General features: G+C 36.9%; 1 protein-coding gene across 1 annotated transcript in view; it reads left to right on the top strand.

The window, feature by feature from the left end:
• The first annotated feature begins 346 nt into the window (after positions 1–346).
• Positions 347–26,639, top strand: part of LOC140235378 (inverted formin-2-like) — a 56,007-nt gene continuing 29,714 nt past the window's right edge. Inside the window, exons 1-4 of the mRNA XM_072315405.1 lie at positions 347–941; positions 12,915–13,030; positions 13,677–13,870; positions 23,145–23,165. Of these exons, the coding sequence (XP_072171506.1) occupies positions 494–941; positions 12,915–13,030; positions 13,677–13,870; positions 23,145–23,165 (779 nt within the window). The 5' untranslated portion in view covers positions 347–493. The remainder of the gene's footprint in view (positions 942–12,914; positions 13,031–13,676; positions 13,871–23,144; positions 23,166–26,639) is intronic.

Raw genomic sequence — 26,639 nt, 5'->3', positions numbered from 1 at the left:
TTTACTGGATGTAGATGGCAGAGATGTCTCGATATTCAATGACAAAAAAGGTTCCAAGAATGAACGCATTGAATTTCTCTATTCACAGGTGTTGGCTTTTTGATCTCACATCCATCACATTTGGTATAAAAAAGTGGACCATAAACTGCAACATTTTAAGTTTGTATCAAGATGTCATGTTTAGTTAAGGATATGTGTGACGACAAAGACAGCACAAAAATATCAAAAGGTAAAAAACTTTAGGTCTCTCTTTCCCTACTCTCTGCAGATGAGGAACTGTGGTCACCATATGCTGGCATGCTGATGACTATTCTGCAAGATGAGCACTTGCTGACCGAAGTTGCTGGTCTGATGGTGAGCAGGTCATGACAATTTTGTATTGAAAGGTACAAATGTAAACATGGCTGGTCAGCTGTGAGGACTGCTCACTGCCCAAGAGTGGACGCTGCCCAAGAGTTTTGATTTGACGCAAAAAGGCATCAAGAGGGACATTATGTTGAAGAAGTGGTCAGGGATCGCACGAAGGACTCTATCAAAGAAGCAGCAGGGAAGGGTCCCCGGTGATGATGGAGGAGATGGAGGAGGAGGAGCTACTGAGGGAGAAGTCGGCAGCGGAGGAGATGACAACAGCGGAGCCAGCCTGGAGAACAGCGAGCCCGAGCTCTGCATACAGCTCCTGCGCATCCCGTCCATCAACAACTACACGGGTCTGAAGAAGCGGATCCAGACGGGCTCCACCGAGTGGCTGGAGGGCTTCCTGGAGCTGGACGGGCTGGAAGTGCTCCTGGATGTGGTGGAGCGGCTGTCCGGGCGTGGCATGAGCATCGCCGACGCCTACCTCCAGGTGGAGATTGTGGGGTGCATCAAGGCTGTCATGAACTCTCAGACGGGGATGGACTTTTTGATTGATAGCACCGACTTCACCAGGAAACTGGCAAGAGGTGAGTCCTTCAAGCACATTATGAAGTCGAAACCGATTGACAAAATGCCCTTTCATCAGTGCAAATTAAGCATCGATTATTCAGTGTTCTAGTACCATAGGTAGAAGCTATTGATTAGTCAGTGTTCTAGTACAATTTTACCATAGGTAGTAGCTATGATTTAAAAAAAAAAATCATGGGCATACATACTCTATTTGGATTTGAACCAATGATCATCCTGATTACAGGACAGGAATCACATCCACTAGATTACAAATGTTCTGCTCAACAGCCAGTTGGGCGGAAGATATTTTTGATCTTGTCTCCATCATACATCCTTCCAATATCATACATCCTTCCAATACTTCACTTTCAACAAATCTATTTGGATTTATGATAAAGTACACATTCTTCATGTGAAAACCACAGAATTTATCATACTGGTACCTGGTTGAGTAAAAAAAAAAAAAAAAAAAAAAAACATGAAAAATTACCACCTTTAGAGTACAGCTTGTATCCTGTGTATTTCCAACCTGTCCTCTGCCATAAATAGCTGTTCTGAATTGCTCACCTGACCCCCTCAGCCATATGATGTGATCCACTTTGGCTCTCAAGTTCCGCGGCCAGTGGGATCCTAAGTCCCACGACATCAGGGTTATTGATGCCTGTCTTCCTTTTCAGGAACCAGTAAGACAAACAGTATGCACCATCTGCAACCTTGTATGATGATGCTGGTCACTATGAAAGTGAACACATTTTGTGGAGAATGCCTAATTGCCTACATTTCATATCATGCAGGCATCAACAATCCCTAACTTCAAAATTGATACATTCTTGGGTCAAGTTGTTTTTACATGTTTGTTATGATTTTAAAGTTAGGTTTTTATGGGATTTTTTTTCGTTACTTACATTGATGAATAGCAATTTGTCAATCAGTTGCAATCCCTGCAGATATCTTGTATTCCCAATTGTGTTCTGTGCCACAAGAGAAATATAGATAGATACAGAGAAAAAAATATCCCACCTAGGGCTTCATGCAAAGAAGAATCTGCTATTCAGCTAAATTTGTGTGATCCGGTGTGTTGCTGCTACTTATTCTCACTTAATTTCAAGTTGTATTTTGTTTCTTGCTGATTATGAAGACAATGATCATATTTGATGTAAGAATAATGTAATGGGTAGTAGTTTTTTCTCTAGCATACAACCAGTGAATCTCTATTTAAAGACTGGTTACACTGCATGATCCTCACTCGTGCCAGAAGTCACTGCACTGTATCAAATTGCAATCAATTCCATGATAGAGGAGGATGCAGGAAATATTGTGCTATACTGCCTGCAGAATAAGTGAAAGAAAGAGAGGGAGAAAATCCTAGCTGCCAGGAGGGATAAGTGCAAAATATCTGGGAAATATCCCTCCAGGTCCAAAACACTCATTTCAATTTTCATGTGCCATGCGTGCCGTAACGGTACAGCATACAAGGTTGTACATATGTAATGTGCAAGTGCTTGCCTCCTTGCGTTTTCATACAATTGCACATTGTGCATATATATTTAAGTACTATATGACCACTTATGACAATTCTATTCAAAGAATAAATGATGTGAGCACTGTCAATGCTTGTCAAGATATCTAGATGCCTTTATGCATCTACCAGTATTGACTTGTAGGAAAAGAAAAGCAAACGAGCACTGCACATAAAATGTATTTTAGTTTCTGTGATATTAATGTGACGAGAACAAAAGACACGGTGAGGGAACATGCGAGTTATGCTGAGTCGAGGGGAAGGTGCATTCCAATGTCTTTTGTTAAACATTTCTGTACTGTAGCAATGATTGACAGATAAGGTCACAAGAGGAATAGTGGTTTGCAAAGATTTTGTGTGGGCGTTGCCAAATAATCTATAAAAAAAAATAGAAGTAAACATCGTTAAAAATATATGGAATGTTTCTAGATATTTGTATCACTGCAAAAGTGATGTTGAGGGTATCATAAATCAACACAAATCAAACATTTGGATTTCAGGGGCCCTTTAATGTGCACAAAGAATGATGCGAAGTAGATTGAGCACTCTACATCCATAGGCAACACAATCATTCTTAGACCCTTACTGAATATCAAAGTAGGGCACCAATGAAAATATGTCTCTTCTATCATTGCATGATATGAACTAGGCCATGACACTAATAAATCCATCTGGCTTCATATTTTGCTTTTATGAGTCCTGAAAAGAATTTGATAAAATCCATGAGAGTCCTGCTAATTCCCATACAACCATGATGGCTCACGTTTAAATGTGAGCCATTGTGACTTTCAATGCATTCACACCTCACCGAACTACTTTGTGCTTTGCAATCCTGTGGTTCATTGAACTTGCTTAGCCTGCATTGAAGACTGTTCCAATCTCTGTAAAAAGTAAAGTAAATTGCATCATAATAAAAACCTGCTTTTATTGTGAGGAACAATGTAAGGACAGTTGTTTTGCATGTGGAAACATAGGCCCGAATTCACGAAGGTGGTACAAATGAAACCATGGTTTAAACCATGGACAAAAACCATGGAGCGCCAAGTGTCGCATGGAATATTTCGTTACGAAATCAGTCATTTTGTCGATGGAATGATTATTTTGTAACGAAATGACAACATTTTGTAACTAAATGAACATTTCGTCCACGAAATGATAATTTCGTTAACGAAACGGTCATTTTGTCGACGAAATGACCAATTTCGTAACAAAATATTCCGTGGGACACTTGGCGCTCCATGGTTTAAACCATGGTTTCATTTGTACCACCTTCGTGAATTCGGACCATAGTGTCCTGCAGATACCATGGCTTGATGAAACAAAGCAGTGTGAATGCCTTCTGCTGATGTTGAACCTGAAAATTGGTTATTAATTTGCTTTGCATTCGTTTGAGTGAATATACTTGTTCATACATCAAGATATTTTATCACAATATATGGCATTAAAATACCTACTGTTAGAGACATGGTTAAATACTCTCCATCAATGTACATAATGTACAGCACTACTTAAGGCCTAAATACAGACTACAGGATACATACATGTATATTCCCTAAGCATAATATTTCCTGAATCATAACAAACTAGAAAGACTTTGCAAGTTGTTGAATTTGTGATTAATATCCATAGTAATGGAATTAAAAAAATGAGCACTTTTCTCCTTCCAGAGAAGCATTACTGATTTTCCACCTTAAATTGGAGATGATAGCGCCTTCGTGTGGCAGGAGGTAATCTTCACAAGGTGTTAATTTTGCAAATATCAGTTGACTCTTGACATTTATAATAACGAAAACATGGCAAAATTTACCATGTATACAGTATCAAAAGTGGAAAATATGTTATATAATTGAATCTACAGTATATTGCATCAACAAGATGCTGGTCATACAGTCCAATTTCATAAATTACACAAGTGTTTAACCCCAAACATAATAAGTACTGTACTGGAATTTATTCGGTGTTCCGTGTGGATACACTTTAGTCAACGATGGCCACCTTAGAATTCTGTTGCGTGAGTTAAACATGGTCATTTCTGGATATCTAGGTGTAATTAGTACATGCTGTCAGAGAGAGGAAAACAAGCAAACATCTCCTTTGACTTTGCATTTGAAATGTGTATAAAGTCTCTTTGAAGGGAGCAACCCTTATGTAATAGATATCCAATATGATGTTTGCTCAAGATAAGTTCTCTGTGGTAGGCAAGTTTGGTAAATGCGATATACCACTGATAAAAGGTAATGAGTGTACACCCCAAGGTTAATTAACAGGATTTTTGTGTTGCTTGGGAACAAATAGAGGAAACATCCCATGAAACTATTGGAATAGCAAGGGGTACCTGATGGCTTAATCCTGGACTTGGACAAATAATTTTCATTCTGTTTTACAGTTGTTGTCCAAAAGTTTTAAGGTACTGTTTAACTGTTCCTATAGAACATTAGGCAAATTAGGCAGATTAGGCAAATGTTGTCTGTTATTGAATCTACCAATTGTGATAATGAAAGCTGAAGTTTGTTTATCTTTTTTCTTTGTTTATACTGTAATTGAGTTTTTTTTTTTAAACTTAAAGTTACCATAGTTGTTGGCTATATAAATTAGGCAGAAAAAATTGTGCTTCATCAGGAACAACCTGTGGAAAAGCCATGTGTGTATGTATGTGTGTGTGTCTATGTGTGTGTGTGTGTGTGTGTTTATATCTGTTGGCTGATATGGAAGATAAAGTTTCAATGTTTTTGCCAAAGAAATTGAATGCCTCAATGAAAAAGAGGATTCTGCTCAAACTTGTGTTCTTGTGACATTTGCTGTTTCTGTGGACATTGTCCTGCTGTCAAGTCAACTGTGGGTCACTGTTAATTCAGTGTGCATAAAAACATGCTTGTGACATGAATACAATGTTTGTTTACGCATACAATGAATAGATGTTGCCTTGGGTGTCTCACTAAGTTCTGTCTCTTCTTTTCACACTTGTCCAAATAAGTGACTCATCCCTTTGTTATACGTATCTAGACATTTCTTTTCATCCACTCATAATTCAAAAGTATTGCATTAGCACACATACAAATGTACATGTATGTACTTACTGCCTACTACCACAAATGATTTCATAGGCTGCTATACTTATCAAAAATAAAATAAAAAAATTTTCCAAGTGCTGACTGAATGAAATACAACCTTGCATGTTGGCAATAAGCCTTTGAATTTGTTGTCACGTTTTCTTTGCGTGTTCAGTGTCGTGGAAATGGTGCATTGAATTCCATTATTGATAGAGTAAGCATTCATGCATGCTTTGCTTGGAAAAGTCAAAATTCACCCACACCCTTTCATTTCAGATGAATAATCATACAGCTAAAGAAAAAAAAAATGCCTACTTTAGTCATCTTATGCTTCTGGTGGTGGCACATTACATGTAAGTGTAATCCTTGCAGGAAAAAAAAAACTACAACAAAATGCAATGAATGTGCATTCTGCAATAGGTAAATAGATTACCACTCCTGTGCTCATGATAAACATTCCTACTCTAATGTTCGATGAAAATCATTATTTGTAGTGCAACAGTAAAAATGTCTTTTTGAAAACAATCTGAAATGATTATATGTAGGATTCTATTTACAAGTGTATTTTGAACCGTGTATTCACACTACAGAGGGACCAAGGGCTGGTATGTTGATATAAAGTCAAGTAGCAGATTGTATCAATATCAGATGATATGAATAGTCCAGATGTTACACATTAAACTGAAACATCAGGAATGGGTTTTGTGAATGCTGAAGACAATAATTGCAATTTGAGTGAAAAGTGCCCTAAAATGACCTACATGTATTGTGTGATATGAAGTCATATTTTTTCCCCCGTACAGATGGCTTAAATTCTAACTCAGATTTTGATGAGAATATTATCATTCACAGAATATCTTAGGACGTTCTGTATCAAACACGCCCAAGTAAGAATATAAATGATGAATGTATTTTACCCCATTGTAAGGACTGTACTAAAACCAGTTGTATTGGAAATTATCATTTTCATATTCAATAAAATGATGATTTTACAACAGCACAATTGTCAAAATTAAATATAATGAAAACAATTATCATAAGCAGTATAATGATTACAATATTAAGTATGTGTGATCACAATCATTATGACAATACTGTATGGCTTTTGGAATCATCTATTTGCAATGTTTTGAAGTGCATCTCTTAGCTGTGTGTACACTTGGGACATTCCTCGGTACTTTGCGATTGGTGTGTGCTGTCGTTTGGAAATGATGCATAATCTGTGATCGCAAAATGCCATCATTTCACACTCTGTAAACTGGGGATGATTAATCACCCTTGACAGTTTAGATTACAGTCTCCATTAAAGGTAGCCATGGCACTCTTCAAACCCTCCCGGGTTTGTTTCTTTTTTTTTTCACATTTTCACATAAAATTTGGATCAAATGTTAACATTTTGAGATTATCAGTAGGTGTCTTGAACGGAGAACAGAATCAGGTTTATGTCAGATCTAGTGTCAGTAGCAAATATCCCCCTCTCCTGGTGATTAACATTATTTTTAAAATTATTTGTAAACTTGAATTTGTCCATTTTGTCTTACAGGTGTATGTATACAAACCATGAAGAAACTTTGTTGTTTGTTTTCTTCTCTTTTTTGGCACGACAAGCTCATGTGTACTATCTTGCTCTGGGAATGCACTTCATTGAACAAGAATCAAAGTTATGTGATCATAATTCTTAAGCTTGATCATAAATTATGCTAGATATTCCTCCTCACTGTGACTTGTAAATAAACATGTTTAGTATGTTATGCATACATTATATATCTTATATTCGTGTACTTGTATTGTTTAAATACTTTTGTCAGAAAAGTGCTGCTTGATACATCTCACTGTAAGCCATATGAGGCATACTCTGTTTCAGAGGACAAATCAGTCAGCTCTAGGCATGTGAATTACCGGTATATAGAACTGTAACTCCTTGCTATCATGACAGTATACACTGTAGTTGATTCCTAGCTGGTTTCTTCCCCCATGCGGTATACAATGTGACCCTGCAGCACAAAACCAACAAAAAGTCACCAGACATGGGTTTTTAGTTAGGAGCAGATTCTGAAAGAGCAGACTCTAAGCTTTAGAATGATGTATATTAAACTCAATTCAAACGGACTCTCCTAACCTACAACTGTATCTAAACATTGGAAAGGAAGGATACACTCTGGAAAATGTGAACTGAAAAAACAGGCTCTGAAGTACAGGGCATATTCAAACGCTTAATCTTTACCAAGCCATGCTAGCTGTGGGCTGAATGGAACACAAAACAGGATGTTGACCACCAGAGCAACAACAATGAAGGGATTATCACATTAAGCTGAAATTAAGCATGCTTTATTAACACATTCTGTACATGATTAATGCCAACTTTCAATCCAGTAGCATTAATCTTTCCAAACTTATTGGAGTTAGAAGTGAAGAGTATGGACAGGGTTTTTAAGAAATGAGAAGTGGGTTCTGTGAGAAACACCTACAATATAATCACACAAATCCACCAAAAAGTGTTCGAGAAAAATTGCTGAAAACGTAAGTTTCTGTCTGTTTTGTGATCCCGAACTTTAATATGATATAGAAAAAGACTTGCTCTTTCAGAAAATATGAAAAACTCAAGATTGGTTAGGTTGACTCATTTCACCTATTTTCAGTCCTCACAAAAAAATCACTGCATGCAACTTTTTGTTTGTTTTGTGATGCACAGTCACATTAGTGGGATACAAGTAAACAATGTGATTCAGATGTGCCATTATATCAGTCTTAATGGGGTGTGCCTCTAGCATGGTGCCTATACTGTATGTCAAGTTACTGCATCACCCTATGTACTTCTCTGATGTGATTACAAATTTAGTGATTAGGACTTCCGGTTGCTCTATGTTGGTGATAAGTGAGAGTCCTTAAATTCATGCTACAATGTATGATGAGCGAGTTTTCTTGAGATATTTTTAAAGGACTTTGGTGGGTCTCCATTTTGTTGATCATAATATAGACTGTGCACAAATTTGCGTATATATTACTAAACAGTAAACAAGATCCCCGTGAACACCTTGTAACAAATAGACTTTTCTTCTTGTTTCTGCTGCCAGAAAGTGGCAGACACATGCCTTATTCAAGAGGTTTCTTTGCAAAGTGCAAATACTATATAGCCACGCAGCCTCTTGAATAATAAACGAAAGGTGCTGGTGATGAGTCTACATTGATCAGTCTCACTTCAGTAGCAACAGGTTTTATGACGAAGTAGACATGCATGCACAAAACTGTAGCTGCTGGTCCAGTTGTTGGGCAGGATAGAGTGTCTCTGCATGAAGAAACTTCTCAAGATCTTTCAAATGACTCAACACACAAAAGCCTTTGTTATTTGGAGGCACTTGTCATTTCTTTCAAGCCTTATGAATTCTTGATCTCATGCGTGCTAACTTTTTTTTTTTCACTAGAGAACCCTCCCCAACTTTTTGTGACATCTCTCTTTCTCTATCCTGTCTTGTTTTTCTCTATCTCTTCTCTCTTTATGCTCCTTTCTAAAGGAGACACATTAATCATAGATCTACATTTTTTTTTTCTATTGATGGTATACATTGTACTTTTTTATTATGACGTCCCCTCGTTAATGTGTAACAGCTGCCTTTGAGGGCCTTCAAAATACACACTAACCCCACCCAATGTGACAGGTTGCAGTATTACATTAGTTATCAAAGTTTTGGATTAGGCTTGCACCTGGATAGATGAGAACCAAATCACAAAACAGAGTGGGTCTTGGATACATCCATGTGCATTATGATATTTGCAGTGCTCATCTTTCATTCAAAGAGCTATTCCCAAATCAGGGAGATGGGACCTCCCTGTCCCAAATACAATACATACTATGATGTCAAGTGTATGTGTCAGTATACAAGTATGATTTCATAGTGAGTGGCTTATTTATAGGGTTAAATGTCTCTTCAGGTATTTGATGTTTCTTTTGAAAAATGTGAATGTCTGTCTGAATTCCCCTTCCGCCTTTAAAAAACTTGACACCATGATGTTCAATTTCTTTTCTTAGAGAGCTTGCCCTTTCAATAGGATATCCGTGGACAAAGCAAAGCACTGACACTATAAGAATATGTCAAGTCTAGAGTGCTGCATATCAACTAGAATGAAAACAACAAAAAAGCTTGTACTTAATTTGTGTATACAGTATCATACACAATTATATCACATAAATGATGAAAGAAAGACATATGGCTAGACAGACAGACAAACACAGACAGAGAGAGAAATAGAAAGAAATAAAGAGAAAGACCACACCACTTTGCATTTATGGGTATTACAGGGATCGTATCGTTTTGGTTGAGACCTAACTTCATGTTTCTAACATTTTGATGAGATAATGAGAAACCTTTTATGATATCTGGAAGAACATGTAATTCCAAGAGGAAATCAAATTTATTTGATGAAAATTGGTTTTGAAATGGCCGAGATATCCAAAACAGAGCATTAATCCTAATAAAAGGTGGGACCCACCATGTATTACAATTGCTCTGTTTTACTTTGTTTTTGGATGTCTCAACCATTCCAAAACCAATTTCATCAAATAAAGTTTGAATTCCTCTTAGAATGGTATGCTTCGTACTATTTTATAAGTGGTTTCTTGATATCTCACAAAAAGTTAAAAGCCCAATCCTCATCTCCACCAATACTATACCGTCCCTTTAAATAATTATATACATGATTGTACAATTTGTATTTGCCCACAAACTGAATTTCAAAAACTAATTTGTTCTTCCACTTGCTCATAAATGCGTATCAGTGTTAGGAGTGATCTATACTGCCTTTTATTATGATAGTGGCTTTGTCCAATACTCATATGCAGTTTTCACCCTACAGGAATATAGTATCCATCCTTCTACACATTTATGGGATAAGAGACCAAATATAATTTATTAGGAAGTTGCCTGAAGCTGGGATAGACAGGATTAGCCACAGGAATTAATCAGATTTGAGCTAAAAAGCAAAGTCAAGCATGAAATATGTTATTTAATCTGCTTAAAGATTGCATTCACTACCGGACTATCACTCTGTGCCTGCCTGTGATATAGCTATAATGATAAAAATGATGGTTAATGCGGCAAAATGTTTTCTTGGAACCCTGCTTGGTATAGTATGTGATTTTTTTTTTTTTTTTTTGCATAGCAAACTTTAATACCTCCTAGAACAAATTAACATGATATGTAAATTACCTGGCATTGCTGAAATAGTCACATTTGTTGTAATACTCTTTGCCATTATGGGGGAGGAGGGGTGGGGGAGAAAATAAGTGTATCACACTTTGTGGAGTAGGGTTATGAAGTATTGCTATATCTTTTCATTTCATTACATTCTTAGTAATATTTTCTTCTGTACTTCCACTGTGTCAGCTAGGCATTGCTCTTTTAAGCTATTTTCAGCATTCTGTCTTCCCTATGTCTGAAATGTGCATTGATTTAGAAACTACAGTGTCTTAATGGTTCAATATGAATTTCTATGCATTTTGTTCCCTTTGATGTCAACAGATGGAAATGATATTATCAAGATATCAGTCAGTCGGTTAGTCAGTCAATCAGTACCAAAAGTTATTCATGGACGGAGTTTGTCTGATATTTATTACTGAGTGATACTTACATTATAATATTTGAGGTCGATGCTGTAGTCAGTTCATTAATCAAAACATGCAATTTCTTTCTAAATCATTGCAGATGGTACAATGTAGTCTCACTTTGAATAGCCAGAGTGACATGTGCTTAATGGATTACATCTATCATAAAATATTCCAGCAGCAATCCCATTAAGTATAATTCTGTTTCCTTGCCACAGCTTTTGGCTATGGGAACATATCTGTAGAAATAATTAACTTATTAGTTATCAGATATATATCTTTTTTTTTTTTTTTGGGTGTGTGTGTGGATAGCTGATACTCTGTAGATTGGATTGTGGTTGTGTCTGGTTTGGGAATAGGTAGTGTTAAATGCAATTCTTATGGACTAGAATAGATGTAGACTTAAACTTGATAACTGCACAAAAGCTGCACAAAAAGACAACCATTGATTTATTTTCCTTTTCACAAGAAAGGTTATTATAGAAGTTTATTATTGTTATTATTTTCTTTTTCTGTGTCATCTTCATGAATAAGATCAAATTCTCTATCTGTGTTATGAACACCAAGCGAAGAAGAAAGAAGTAGCTTAAAAAAAGAAAATCTCTGGCTTGTGACTGCACGCTCCTGTATAAAAGAAAAAAAGGTCAATTCCACCGAAAGGTTGCATTTTATGAAAATCAAACTATTGAGTATAGATGACTAATGAAGCTTAATTAGATGATCTGGTATTGTTTACTCAAAGCAGCCTTTCACAACGGATATTTTGATACCTCATTTGTGAACATCGGTGAACGTGGAGAGGAGTTATGTCCGAAAAACCTTCATTTTTCATGAAAATTGCCAATTTTTGCAGAAATTATGTATCATTTCTGATACACTATCATGACCATAATACAGCTTGTGTAATTCTCAGATGGCTTATTTTCTGAATGTTCTTTGGTCATAGATTGGTTTTATGATGTTCTAGAACTTGTTCCGGCATCAGTAAATATTATTCTCTCAATCTCAAAATGTGGTAGTTGATAGCGTCCCATAAGTCACGTTTTTGTGTCCCATCAGTCACACTGGTTTTCCCTATCCTGCTACTGTACCAATGAGTAGATATTCATACCACTTGGCTCAGGGTAAGCACCAACTCTTTGCTACATTCAGGAAAGAAAATATCTTTCCAGAGACTCTGTGTGTAAGAATATTTTAGAACTTACTTTCCCATGTGAAAAACGGTGGTCCTCAGATGTCCCATAAGTCACGACAACAAGTTTTCGTTGCTGTATGTAATGCAATGATACTTTTCAAACTAAGAATGGTGTTTTCATAAACTGTGATATGATAGATCTAACCATGAACTGAGAAAAATGCATTTGATGCAACTATTTTCTCAAAATACTGGTTTGAAATTGCCGAAAATTGTCACTTTGTCCCATAAGTCACAATAGAATTGACCAAAAGATCCTTTCTTTTTTAAGAAAGCATATTCTTGCCCCTTCTTAACAATGTAATGAAGCAGAGAATGTATTTTGTTTTCTTTGGCCAGAGCATTGTGAATGAACACCTGTGTTTACACCTACATTTGTAGTAAATCTCAACTGTTCTTTACAAACCAGTCCTACTCATGTCCTACTCTACTATGTGTGGTATATAATAATATGTTTGTGTCATTCCATAGCCTCTGTCATTTTTTCTCAAAAGTTGTCAAACAGGCAGAACTATTGTGAATATATCTTTGTGTGTGTGTTCAACATACATCCCATAGCTAGCCCTTAACTTGTATTGATATTAAGGCTATTTGCTATTATTTTGTTTATACTGTCCTTCTCCACAGCCCTGGACACCAAGAATGTAATAGTGAAGAAGCAGGTATTTGAGCTGCTCTCTGCCCTATGCGTCTACAACCACAATGGCTATGAGCTAGCGGTCGACGCCCTGGAGGACTACAAGGTAACCACACCCATCATGGCTTACCCCCTCCTACCATCCTCCCATCTTCCAATCTACATTAGTTTACATAGATTGGAGATAAGCCTCTTTTGATATTGCATGACTTAGATCTATATTTGCACATATAGTCTGTTACTTCCTCATCTTGATGCACTGTCAGTTGTAATGTGTAGATGAGGGATCATTCCTAGTCTTAAAAGTCTTCATAGGGATCACTTTTACTTCTTCTGACTGTGATAACCATTTCTAATGTATTATTCAGAGTCCCCATATCCATGTTCAACTCCAAAATATATTTGATTTTGTTAGTAGAATTCAGTCCCTTCCAAAGGTGTATCTTAATTTCGTATTTGTTGTTTCAATTTGCTTTGAAATGGTACATGGCTTTACATATAAGAGAATTTTAATGTGATGATACTCCGGGGAAGAATGTGTTTTGTAGACTCTTTGCAGGCATGTTAAGGCTAGCTTTAGATATGCATGAATATTAACCATATGAATGAATCCTACCCTAAGTGTGGTATAATATATATCACAGCAATAAGAATAGTAGTTATTCTATAAAAAAAAAAAAAAAAAAAAAAAAAAAAAAAAAAAAAAAAACTTGATGTACAAGCAAGGAAATGCTGTCTGACTCTCTTTGCAGGTGAACAAGAATCAGCGCTACCGCTTCAGCCTCATCATCAACGAGCTGAAGCAGGCAGAGATCATTCCCTACAAGACGACCCTGCTCGGCTTCATCAACGCCCTGCTGATAGCCACCGCCGACTTTGACGCCCGGATTCACATGAGGAACGAGTTCATTGGTCTCCAGCTGCTCGATGTACTCACACAGCTCAGGTAATGAAACTCCCGAGCTTTATATCGCTCCCAGGAGCTGCAATCGCTGATAACGAAACTCGAGATATGTCCTCACAGGCGTCGGCGGGGGGAAAAGTGCAGATGGAAGTATCTGCCATACTTATTCGACTGGAGAGTTACATAAAATGTCTTTGAGTTACGTGATGCTCAATCAACCTTTCGCAGTGGGATGAGGGGAAGTGAAATAGTGTCCTGACCCACTGGTTGGTGTAGATTTAAGTTTCGTGGCAATTTTAGCCAGCCCTGTTGTTTTAGATAGCAATCCATCTCTCCAGGTAGCCTCTTGATTCCCAATCTAAGATTACGGGGTCATTCCTCTCCTGCCTCGTTGTTGTTGCCGACTGACACCAAAACTCGGATATTAACCCTTTGCTTTTCACTTGCCCCACTAATGCCTGTCAATCTGTTCCCTTGATAGTAGATCATTTCCTTGTCTGCAATGTTTTTTTCATCTTCCCAGTATCATCCCCCACACCCTCCACACTATTCCTTCCCCCTATTTGAGGCTATGTCATTACCTGTGCACAGCCTTCAGCAATGTTGGAATTGGCATTTTAATTTATGCATTCATGTGTTTCCAGCTGTGCCACAAACAATTCATGAAGTAAACACAAACATTGCATTCAATTTCTATTAGATAGATCAGGAGCACTGAACAAAACAAATATTCCCAACTTCTAATGGAGCAATAATTGTTTCTATATCACTAAAAAAAAAAGAGTTCCTTTGTCAGATCTTTTCCCTAGATGCATGCCATAATTCTTGTTCTTCTTGATGAATATTGAGGTCTAATTCAAAGATATTGCAGATCTCACACGTGAGCTGATGCAGTAATGGAGCATGAAATTGGCATCACAGTCACATAATATGGGTACCCTATCCATGATTCGCTCAGAAAATAACTTAATAATTTGAAATGATTTCTGTGTATGCTGTGCAGCAGAAAGCAAAACGACAAACAGACCCATAAACACAGAAAAGGAGTGCCTGGTAATGTAATGGCACGTACAGACCAGCAATTGCATTGTATAACTGAAATTATCATGTCATTTGTTGCGTCACAACATGTGCATACATTCAATATGATATGTCACACCAACAGCCCGAGTGTGTATGGCAAAGTATGTTTATATTGAAATGGGATAAATCACAGTTTGCTGTTACGTGAGAAAATAAGCCTTAACTTCTCGCAAGTTACAACAAAATCTTTGCTGATTCTGGGGAGAATATTGTACTCAACCTAACTGTACCAGTCCCTACTTGCATTATCTTTGACCATCTTTATGATTGATAGAATGATTGCTTTGATAGGTACATGATTATGTTTACAATTTGCATGATCCTTTGGCTCTGAGGAAATAAAAAATGTTACCATTTCTCTTGAAATAAAGGTTTGTCATCAGCATTTTGCTCAACTGAAAGATGCTCCTTGCATTAATTTAGCATCAGAGGATATTTAAAAGCTTATAATCACTACAAAAAGAAAACATGAACAAGCTGAGTGGTAACGGCTATGTGCATGTTCCTTGGTTTGTCAAGTATCAAGGTCAGAATGAGATATCAGTACACCAAATTACAGTCAATTGTCCCATGAATATATATGCCCGCAACATAGATTCTCCATTTTGTTATCAATCATTATGTCATCATCAAGCTGTCACTAAAGCATATAAGTTGTCTTCATGCAGAAAAAAAAAAAACCCAAAAATGACTGAAGGTTCTATAATCTTTGTAGTCCTCCATTTACCTTCCAGTTGTCAGAATACATACTACAATGTTGGTTGCATTTATTACAGTATTTTTTTTTGTGTGTGTGTGTTTGTGCGTACATTCCTTGATAGGAATGACAATGGTAGTATAGTGGTTATGCGGTGTGGATTGACGATTCCTTACCAGTGTATATGGTAATCAGTTCAGACATACTTCAAAGCTTGACTGATCCACAGTCATGGTCCATTAAGCCTCAGATGACTGATTGCCTATGATGAATTACTTTACAAGCAGAGCTCTGTTTATTTTGAGACCTATTTACTTGCACGCCCATCATTATGTGCTAGGCAGTACCTGTGTTTGTGTAGATAGGTATGTTTCACTTCCCTGGAGAGATTCACAGAGGCAAACCGAGAGTCACTCGATGATGTTTAGGACATCTGTTTGAGTTCTTTCTTCCCTGATTGGATGATTCCCGATGTCTGGAAACTAATATGGTTGTATATGATTAGAGATTAACTAATCCTCTATAAATCCGTATCATGCCACATGACCTTCCTGTTGGAGTGAGGCGCATGTTGCTATACCTCAGTAGACTGGTGAACCTTCAGTTTCATTAGATTTGGAAGAATTATCTGAATGCTGATGAAAAAGCATGGCCTAAATTGTAGAACCAGAAATTTTTCTTGTCATGAAACTTTCCCGAATTTCACAAGAAGCAAAGATTTTGTGAAAGGGTTTTGTCTACACAATGCATTGAATTATACCAGTGGCAATTCTTGAAAGTTTCCTGCCATGTAATAGACCTTAGATTTGCAGAAGTTTCATGAGGGAATGTTTCTGGATTTAAAGTATACCTTACTGTAAAAGTGGAAATTTTCACCCATTTCGCGCAACCAGAAACTAGCGCGAAAATAAAAGCCCTCGGATATTCTTGACTGCCATATGTTTCAGTAGTTGGTGTCTAGATTCTGCGGGATTAAAAACATGTGAAACTCATCTTACCGAGCCGAACGTGAAAGATTAGTCGCACAAAAATATTCACCCTATCAGTAGTGCATGGGCACAAAGGGTTGATGATGGATACTCCCTGTGCTGTGTAGATGGATAGTGACTAGGAAGTAATCACAGACGGAAGTATACATACAGGAGTATGAAGTTCCACTGGAACACATGTCATCTTCTGCAGATAACATAACAAGGTTGCAAGTGATACAATGTATGCCATCATCGAAACCAGCAGCTACGTCATTATAAATGATTACATGGGTGAGTTGATATTAGAAGTAGGAACTGTCCTTGTTTTCACTAGATACAGTCACTGGGTCACGAAAGTATCAGTGAGTCTGAAATATCTTGCAGTCTATATAGTAAGAGGATCATTTTCAGAGTCCATTGTCATGACAGATAGTGGGCTGCTGGTAACGTTATGTGTCAATGCCTTTCTGATGACAGGGAACTTCATACATGATAGTCAACAAAATTGATGACAATCAAATGCAACATAACTGACTTTAAAAGTTATATCTGCAAGGATTGCTCCTTCATTTGCATAATACTCCTTCATTTCTACGCTTTCCCTAAAGAAACATGACAAAGAAACTTTCTGTGTAACTGTGAGCAAGCTATGTCAAAAGAAAAAATGACACACATACACACATGCATTCACAAACACAGACAAATAATGCTTGGTATTGAGATTAAATAACTTATGAGGAAAGAGGCTTAAGCTTTAAAATAGGTATAATACGTACTTCAAGGGTTTCCAGGAATGTTTCAAGTAATCATCCCTGAAAGAGAATGGACATACCACATCAAGTTTAAAGATGAGTGGAACATAGCCTATTTAGGTTGCAAGGAAATACATTAGCAGAAGTGAGAGTTTTATGAATGATCAAAAAGCAAAAACAAAAACTCTGTGAATTTGCTTTGCTTGACTTGACTTGACTTTACTGCAGTAAATCTGACTTGCTGCAAAAGGCAAGGGCCATGGAATCTACTAGGGCAGGAAGGGGCGAGCCAGGACAGGAGCAGTAATTTATGTAGGAAACAATCCATCAGTGGTGGGATTTAGAGTACCATGGACTGAGGCAAGCTTGACAAGTTCTAGGATTTGAGTGCAGCGGGGGCAAGCTGAGGACAAAAGTAAAAAAGAAAAGAAAAAAAGAGCAATGCACAAAAGAGGAAAGAACTGGGGGTGAGTGTTCACTACTAGAAAAACATCAATTTGCCATGATACCTGGAGTGTAGTGTGGTTTGAGGAATGACACTACCATGGCCCTGAGTTAGCTGTCACATTATGTCCTGAAGATATGGGGAGTCCAGGGCACTTTGCACTGCATCAGTGTCACTTGCAACAGAAAAGTACATTCATTGGCTGTCATATTGAAGATAGGAAAGAAAAGATGGCAGATTCTGGAGCATGTGATCTTGGGAGCATGTAATCTTGAAGTGAAACTAAATTAGGTGCATTCAAGAAATCAGTGAAATATTTTGCCAGAGGTGGACAATGAAGTGATGGATTGTGATTCATGATGTATAATATATATTATTTTGAATAAGAATTAGGAACGGTCTAATTGATGCCACAGTCATATCTTAGAAGACAGGTGCATTATAATGATGATGCATATGTCTCAAATGTCATGAGTATTAAAGCATTCATTAGTTGATCTCAGAGGACACACACCCATATTTTGTTCCTTAAAAATGATCTTCTTCACCCTGACAGATGGTGTACACCTATATCAGAATGTGAGGTAGGTACTAGATCAAGGATTCTCATGAATGTTGTCATCATCGAGATTACTTGCGAGAGATTACAATTTGTTACGTTTTAATCACTGCAGCATCTATTCACATCCGTAAAGTGACTCACACACTGCTACAATTAGGAAATTCAATGCCACATTGGCATGGTAACCCAAAGCCTACTGCAGCATACAAGCATTGCAAACAGCCTTGTGCAGCCTTCAAAGGCAAATGTACAGCTGTTCACATCTGATCATGTGATCAGTCTCAAAAATCTCGAAGGAGAGATAGAGATTTGACACCAAGCGTGACAGAGGATTTGTTAAGCTGAACTTTTATGACCTTTAAAAGATTAGATACAGTCACTGTAACAGAAAGTAATGTTAATTGCAGTCTGCTATTTTTGTTAAGATAATACATTATATGACTCATGAGAAAGGGTTAATTTTTGTATTCCACTTGCAAGAATCAATAGCTTTTAGACAATCAACTGCCTGCATCGCTGTGTAAAATGTGTCTCTGTCTTGACAAAGTTGTGAAAACAGCAGGATATGCAATAAACAGATGGATATGCAATAAACAGATAATAACTTATCACATACCACACACAGGGAGATCTTGCTAACTTAAGATACAATACAAGAAAATCCAGGACATTTAGAATAATGCCATTGCATGATAAAAAAAAATGATCCTATGAATGATAACAAAGGCTTACTCTTTCTAAAATAACAATTTTCAATAATGGAATACAGGGGATATGTCTGATTCAGAGTATAAAAGTATTTAGTCAGTTTGAAGGTTATCTGGCATACAAGGTTATCTAATCTACCAGTTGTGAAGAAAATATGTTATATTGCTGCTTCCCAAAAATACAAAATATACCCACTGTTCATTACACGTATTTCTTTTTATTAACGTATGTTTGGCTAAGTTGCTTTTGACACTTAAATCTCCTTAAAGCCTTGCAAGAATTGTGTCTCTGTGGGGCATGCTACAGAATGCTGCTGGAGTTTTGTTTTTGTATTGGTGTAATAATTTTCTCTTTTTTTTTTTCCAGTCAGACATATCTAGGCTAACTCTTTTCTTGGATATCATGCAAGCCCAATCTGAGGAAGATGACACTGTTGTAACACATAAACAAGTTCAAAGAAAAAGAGTATGCACTCTAACGCATGGTGACATTACCAGACAGACCGTAGTTCGGTAGAATTTTACCCTGTCCGACATGCATCAGACCCGGAGAGGAAGCGATAGGGAACTCAAGAGATGTCATTTAAGACATGTCCCTAATGGGAAAATGTGCATCGGCTCTGCAAAAAATGTCAGAAGTGATGTTGTATTGGGACTTTTCATTAGTCAATTTTCATTTGTAAGAAGTGCAGAACTAACAAAATGTATTTCAAAAGCAGAAACCTGAACTTCAAAGAATGTATTGCCTCTAGCAAAGCATGATTCAACAAATGCATCAAAGGCTAATGGCAGACATGGCAAAGATATGAAATCCATATATATGTATATGTATCTTTTTGTAATATTTGTATTATTCATTAAATTATGTAACCCTGCATGAAAACAAGTAACTTATCAGATTTGAATACTGAAGTCATAGGGATTTTCAGGCTTAAAATGATAAATTTATCAAAAGTGGAGGCTTTTAACCCAGTAAAATAAGTGATAGAAAGTCTAATCCATATGTATGTGGATTTCAAGGTAAGAGACTTCCAAGGTTAAAGCATATTGGGTGTTCAGTGATACAGCTCATGTGACATTTGCCCTGAAGCATATAAAATTCAAGACATTTCAAAAGTTATTTGTAATGATTTTCCTCTATATTTTACCTTTTTTTTTATCTTAGAAAGATATGTTGACATGTGATATAATGCATTTTGTTATAATAATGAAAGTTGTGGTGGTGTAGTTCACTGATTGAAGGTACAGGGAATAATTTTCCAACTGGAATTTAATGAGCAATTTCAGCTGATGAATGACATTTCAAATGGCATCCTGTACATTTCTGTGGAAGGAAACTGCGACACAAAAGGAAGGTTTTGTAGCAGACGTATAAAAATGCATAGCAAATTGTGATGCGATAGCAGGAAAATCATTCCGTGAAGGTACATACATGAGGAGACATATCACAAAACTTCATTGTTTAGACTTGGTTGTTTTCTACGGTATCATTCCAAATGAAGCATTGTATGACAATTGGTTTAGTAATGTAGTACATGTATATTTCTTTGAAAAAATAATTCCTAAGACATTTGACTGCTACTGGGAATAATGGTAAAACCTTATGATTTTACTTGTGCAAAAATAGCTAAGGATTTAACTTCAGGAAAGATACAGCGATCCACAATTTATGATGATTGTTGACAGACTTAAACAGGTGGATGGCGCACTGCTCTTAAATAGATTTGAAGAGCAATGTCATTCCATGTTGTAATTGACATTGATGAATACTGTTAAACGAATGTTTGTGTGCATTTTAATTTCGCGAGAGCTAAGATTTGCGAAATTAAAATGCACATGAAAGTTCTTGTCTACACTATACGCATTGAATGTTAGAGGCAACTTGCGAAAATTTTGTGCCGCGAAAAAGGCTGTCGGCTCCAGTTCGCGAAAATTTCATGTTTGACAGTAGATAACATCAAACAAGTACCCTTAGCAGAAGTTTCATTAAAGTCAGACAAAATAATTTGGATTCGATGTGAAAATATGAAGAAGCTTCAAAACACAATTTCTTTTGTAATTCATATTTGAGGAAGAGAGGTTTGTGGTTCACCAAGAAAACAGTATGTGATTAACATTTGTTTGATTTCATCCTGTTTATTAAGTCAACTAAAATATGGAATAGCATTGCAACTTGATATCATTTTCAGAGGAGATTAAACAAACAAAAATATATAGATTAAATAAAATAAATACAATGACATCGTCATGTATGAGGATGGATAGTTTCTGTGTGTGCAGCAATATACTCATGATAAAAGTTGATATCAAATACCACCGAGGCTAGCATATTGCTTTTTGTCACTTTTCTCAGATGCTGGTTCTAGGGCCATTCTTTATACCATTTCTATTCCCAAAGAAAAAAGAATCAGATAATTTTGAAAGCCCTCACATTTGTTTGAAGGCAGGTTCAGCATTTTGAATTACACAATGGTATTTTGTTTGATATTGTGAAATGTCACTGTGTACCTACCAGTGAACACAATTAACATTGACATTCATAGCTCCAAGATAACGTGAATGATGTAATGTAATCTCTCAATGCAAGCAAGCCTTTTACCCCACAAGGAAAGAAAATGGAGGAGATGACATATCGATGTGATATATAAGTATTCTCCACCAACCACCTTTTCTTTCTTGAGAAAGCCATTGAGACTGGAGTATGACAAATGGGACGATGATCCCCAGGGCTTTTAATATAGGAAAGGTCATTGTGAATGGCACAGGCAGGTTGGATGTTGAGCCTCTCAGACCATTCATTGTGTCTCCAAGTTGTGTGCAAATGTTGGGACTCCCTCGTCGATCATTATGAGCCTCACCTCAGTTACCCCCCCCCCCCCATCCTTCTCCTGCTCCTCCTCAATCCCCCAGTCAAGGCGAGAGTGTTTCAATATGATATATGTATGGTCAGGCCTGTAGGGGATACCAGTCTCAACCCGCTGATGCCCTCTTTCTTCATCTCTGCCATTGTGTCTCCTAGCAACCGCTTCTCCTTCCATATCCATTGAAGCTCAGTTTCCCTGTATGCAGTGCCGTCTCCCCCCCCCCCCTTCATTGATTTGAAATATGATCTTCACAAATGGAATGTGAATCATAGTGTCTTTTTTCCTTTTTTTCTCCCCCCACTCCCACTCTCACATTACCCCTTGTAGCAGAGGTGTCTAGAATGCATGTTTCTTGATGGATAAAGTCTGCATCCTATGAACACAGCTCTGGGTTACGTAGAGGAGAGAGCGAGAATCTGTGTGAAACTGATTTTTCTGATTAGCATTACAAGTTGCTCTTTGATTTTTCACTTCTTCAGTTCTGTTTTCCGGAATGCTTACAACAGACTGGCTGTTTGTGATTATCACATTTTTTTTCTCTTATGTATTTCAAAATTTGGTGGGGGCCTACCTGGAGTTGAGATAACCTTGCCATCTCCATTAGATTTTTTGCTCTTCTCGGAAACACATGGTACACATGAAATGCATTGAGTATGCTGATGCTCAGATTTTTATTAACTCTTTATGTGTCATGTTTGCAAGCCTGACTCAGTCTATGCGTGCCAACTTGGCATATTCTACTCAAACGCACAGACCCGCCCAAACCAATCGATAAATCGCCAAATGCCAGAGTACAATGAGAGTGTTTCTTAGCAGTTTCGTTCCTCTCACATAGAGCTTGCATTTTATGTGGTGATTGACTAGCAAGTGGTGTGCCCTACTGAATTTGTGTGTAAATTCTAAGTTTCTCACACTATTTTGTGTGCAAAAGTCATGCCTTTTCACAATAATGAAGTTCCTGGTCATTTGAAAGAAGAGCAATAACAGGTTTGTCGTACAATTTACATCAAAGCAAAGCTTGACATTTTCTTTACAACTTTGCTCATTACAGGTCTAGCTGAACAGAAATCCATAAATGTTTTCCCTAAGCATGACAACATTGGTGTCTCAGAATAATGTGGCACACAGGGGATTTATACCATGGCACATAAAGAGTTAAGTAAGGTGTGAATTTCATCTTTCGTCTATGAATATAATCAATTTGTCGATATTTATTCTCAATTATTCTTCCAAAGGATTGAGTCATGCGAACTAAGGTAAGACACTTTTTTTTTTGCTTCTTTGATTTTATTTTTCTTGGACTGACCTAAAATTCCCTTTGCAAAGTTTGCCTGCACATACTAAACACATTTCTATTACCAATTTTATGTTTGCCTGTGTTTCAGTTATGGTCATGTAAAGTGTTTGATGCAATGGCATGTAGCAACTGTGTGCTGTATTGTTGGTTTGTTCAGTAGAGGTTTGAAAAAAAAATCAAAAACAAAAAAACCCACTATATGGCATTAGAGTAGAGGAGAATGCTATAAATAAGCCAAATCTATGAAATGCTATAAAAAGAATATGTTGAAAGATGCGCAAATATGTATACTGCGTGTGGGTTACGTAACTTGGTCTTTATACCATAGGCGAATCATTGCAACTGATTGACAAATTGCCCCTACATCGACAAAGATAAGTAGATGCAGGGCAATTTTCCAATCAATTGCAATAAAACAATTACTGTATGAAAGAATTTCATTAATTTGAATATTGAATCATGATTTAGTTCCCTCCTAGTGTCAATATGATGCATTTTAGCTCCCTTTTTAGTCCACATACTATTATTATGAACTGCACTGTGATAACAAATTACTGTGTCATTAGCCCCATACCATCTTCCCCCTCCCGCCCCCCAAAAATACCCTTGCCGCACAAATGTTTTACATTACAGTAATATCCCTCTTTCCAGCCCTAGAGATCATTTTCAACTAATTCTTCAGTATTTACAACAATATATAGTATTCAGTGGAGCAACTTTTAGAAAAAAGGGGAAAAAAAGCTAAAATCACTGACAAAAGACTTAAACTGATGTGAATACTGCATATTTTGTTTCATATCAGAAGTGATCTTGCTGGACTGATAATACACTGTCGTTTATTTTCATTTTTTTCATAAGGAAGATGAGAAAAGCAAAGATTAAGATTCAGAATTCATAAGATTTGAGAATAGGTTACTGACAAAAAGAAACAAACAATTAAGGTTATTATATTTCTGTCAGTCTGTACTATGATGTGGCACTCCTTGCCCATATGTATGTGACTGTGCATCACAAAACCAACAAAAAGTTGCACCCCTTTGATTTTACGTAAGAAAAATGTTTTAGACTTAAGCTAGATTATTCAGATTAGATAGATGTTCATTACCCCCCCCCCCCATAATTTTGGGGTGAATAACTAAAGATTAGTTTTGTGAAGTTTGCTTTTAATTCCAAAAGGGAAATATCTCTAATAGCTACAATTGTATGATCAATAAACCATGGCACACTATCAAAAAAAACAAACAAACAACAACCCAACACACACATATTTTGGCAGTCTTGAGCTTCCTCATCTTCCCAATGGACCTATCATTGCTCTTCAGTATTGAACCCCAGCTAACATCTATCCGCAGTTTGAAAGCTAACTTCAGATTCTTGCAGTAGACTTTGACATCCCCCCATTTTGCTGTCCATCCATTTCGCAATGCAAGCACAGCTTTGTGAGTGTATGTGTGTATTTTCATGTTTTGTTTTGTGGCAGCCCAACAGCGATGTGTAACTCAACTCCTGCTCATCTGCTTGCTTCATTAGCTGATGCAGGCACTGTGGTAGTAAACCTCTTTTGCTGCACTTGGATGATCTCTTCTACTGCACTAACCTTGCAAATGAATGCACACATGCCCATATCTAGTCCCAGCTTTATCAGAATTGGTAATATCAGAAGGACCATCCTCCCTATGTATTATTTTTTTTTTGTGTGTGTTGTTATAGTTTTATTTTCTGGTTTTCCAAATATATGCTCTCATTTTCTAGCTTCCTATGCCCCTATATGACCTTAGCTGTAATTTGCATAGCCATTGATTAACATTTATCCGATTCTGCCAAAAACTTGACTTATTGTACCGCTAGTAAGGTAATTCACCCAGTTATGGTATAGACTGCTTCCAGTCCCACAAAATATGTGCAAATTTATAGCAAAGGTTAAGAGTTCCATTTAGATCAGTTGGTCTTAATTGCAGTGTGGGTCATGGTATCGCTTTCATTTGTGACAAAAGGTATCTCTTACTTTTACTAGAGTTACTTTACAAGAAGAAAGAACTCTCTTGAGTCTATGTCATATCAAGTATATGTGACCCTGCATCACAAGACCAACAAAACATCACCCAACATGGATTTTTAGTTAAGGGCATCAGATCCTGAAAGAGCAGACTCTAAGCTTTAAAATGATATATAATTCAATTCAAATGGACTCTCTTAACCTATCTAAATACTGGAAAGAGAGCACACACACTGGAAAAGTGTGAACTGAGAAAAGAGGCTCTGAAGTACAGCATCTATTCAAGCACTTAATCTTTACCAAGCCGTGCTAGCTGTGCGATGAGAGGGACAAAACACAGGATATAAACCAACGGAGAAAGAAAAAAACAATGAAGGAATTATCATATAAGCTGAAATTGAGAATGTTCTGTTATCATATTATGTCCATGATTAGTGCCGACTTTCAAAGCAGTAGCCTTATCCTTTCAAAAGTTATTAGACTTGAAAGTGCAGAGTGTGCAAAGAATTTCAAGAAATGAAAAGGGGTCTCTAAAGCATACTTGATCATTCTATTCTCCCCGGCCCCCTAAATGGGTCGTAGAAAAACTGGTGAAAACACACTTTTCCATTCATGTTATAATCCCAAACTATAGAATAATGTAGACGAAGGATAGTTCTTTCAGAAAATATGAAAAACTCAAGTTTGACTCGGTTGACCCATTTCACCTTTTTTGAGTCCTCATGGAAAATCAAGGGGTGCGACTTTTTGTTTCTTTTGTGATGCACAGTCACATATGTTGCTAAAAAATACTGTGCACTTAGGGGCCACAATGTTTACAACTTTTCAAGTAGGGAGCCCATTATTGAAAGAAGATGTTTGAATGTACAAGCACACAGATTGAGATGGCACACAATATGATACAAAGTAATGACATATTATCCAATTAAAAGGGGTGGGGGTGGGGGACAGAAACAAGAAGACTTGTACAGTCAAGATAAATTTTAATTGAAGAGGATGTAAAAAAATCTCCAGCTTGGATATGTAATGCTTTCTATAATTATATGCTATTTATTTTCCTTTTTTACATCTTACCATTTCGTCATTGTTGGAACATTTCACAAAAAGAACAGTGCTGAGAAAAAAGAATGAATAAATGGATCAGAAAATGCATGAAGAGATGATGTTATGTAGATGATGGGAATAGTATGCTTTTGAGCTCATCTATATATATTTCACAGTGCATACTGTAAAACCAGAAATTTTCTAATGCATAAAATGTTGCAAATTTTGTGAGGAACCTTGATTCATGAAAGTCAAATGCGTGCAAAAGTTCTTTTTTTTTCTGTGCAATACATTGAATGCCATTGGCAATTTGCAAAAGTTTCATGTTGCAAATGTTCCTCGTTTTACAGTACATCAAAGTTCCTCATAGCTTACAATATGTAATTGCTGGAC

Source organism: Diadema setosum, chromosome 11 (genome assembly GCF_964275005.1).
Source record: "Diadema setosum chromosome 11, eeDiaSeto1, whole genome shotgun sequence".
Taxonomy (NCBI): Eukaryota; Metazoa; Echinodermata; class Echinoidea; order Diadematoida; family Diadematidae; genus Diadema; species Diadema setosum.
This window is presented reverse-complemented; position numbering and strand designations above follow the sequence as displayed.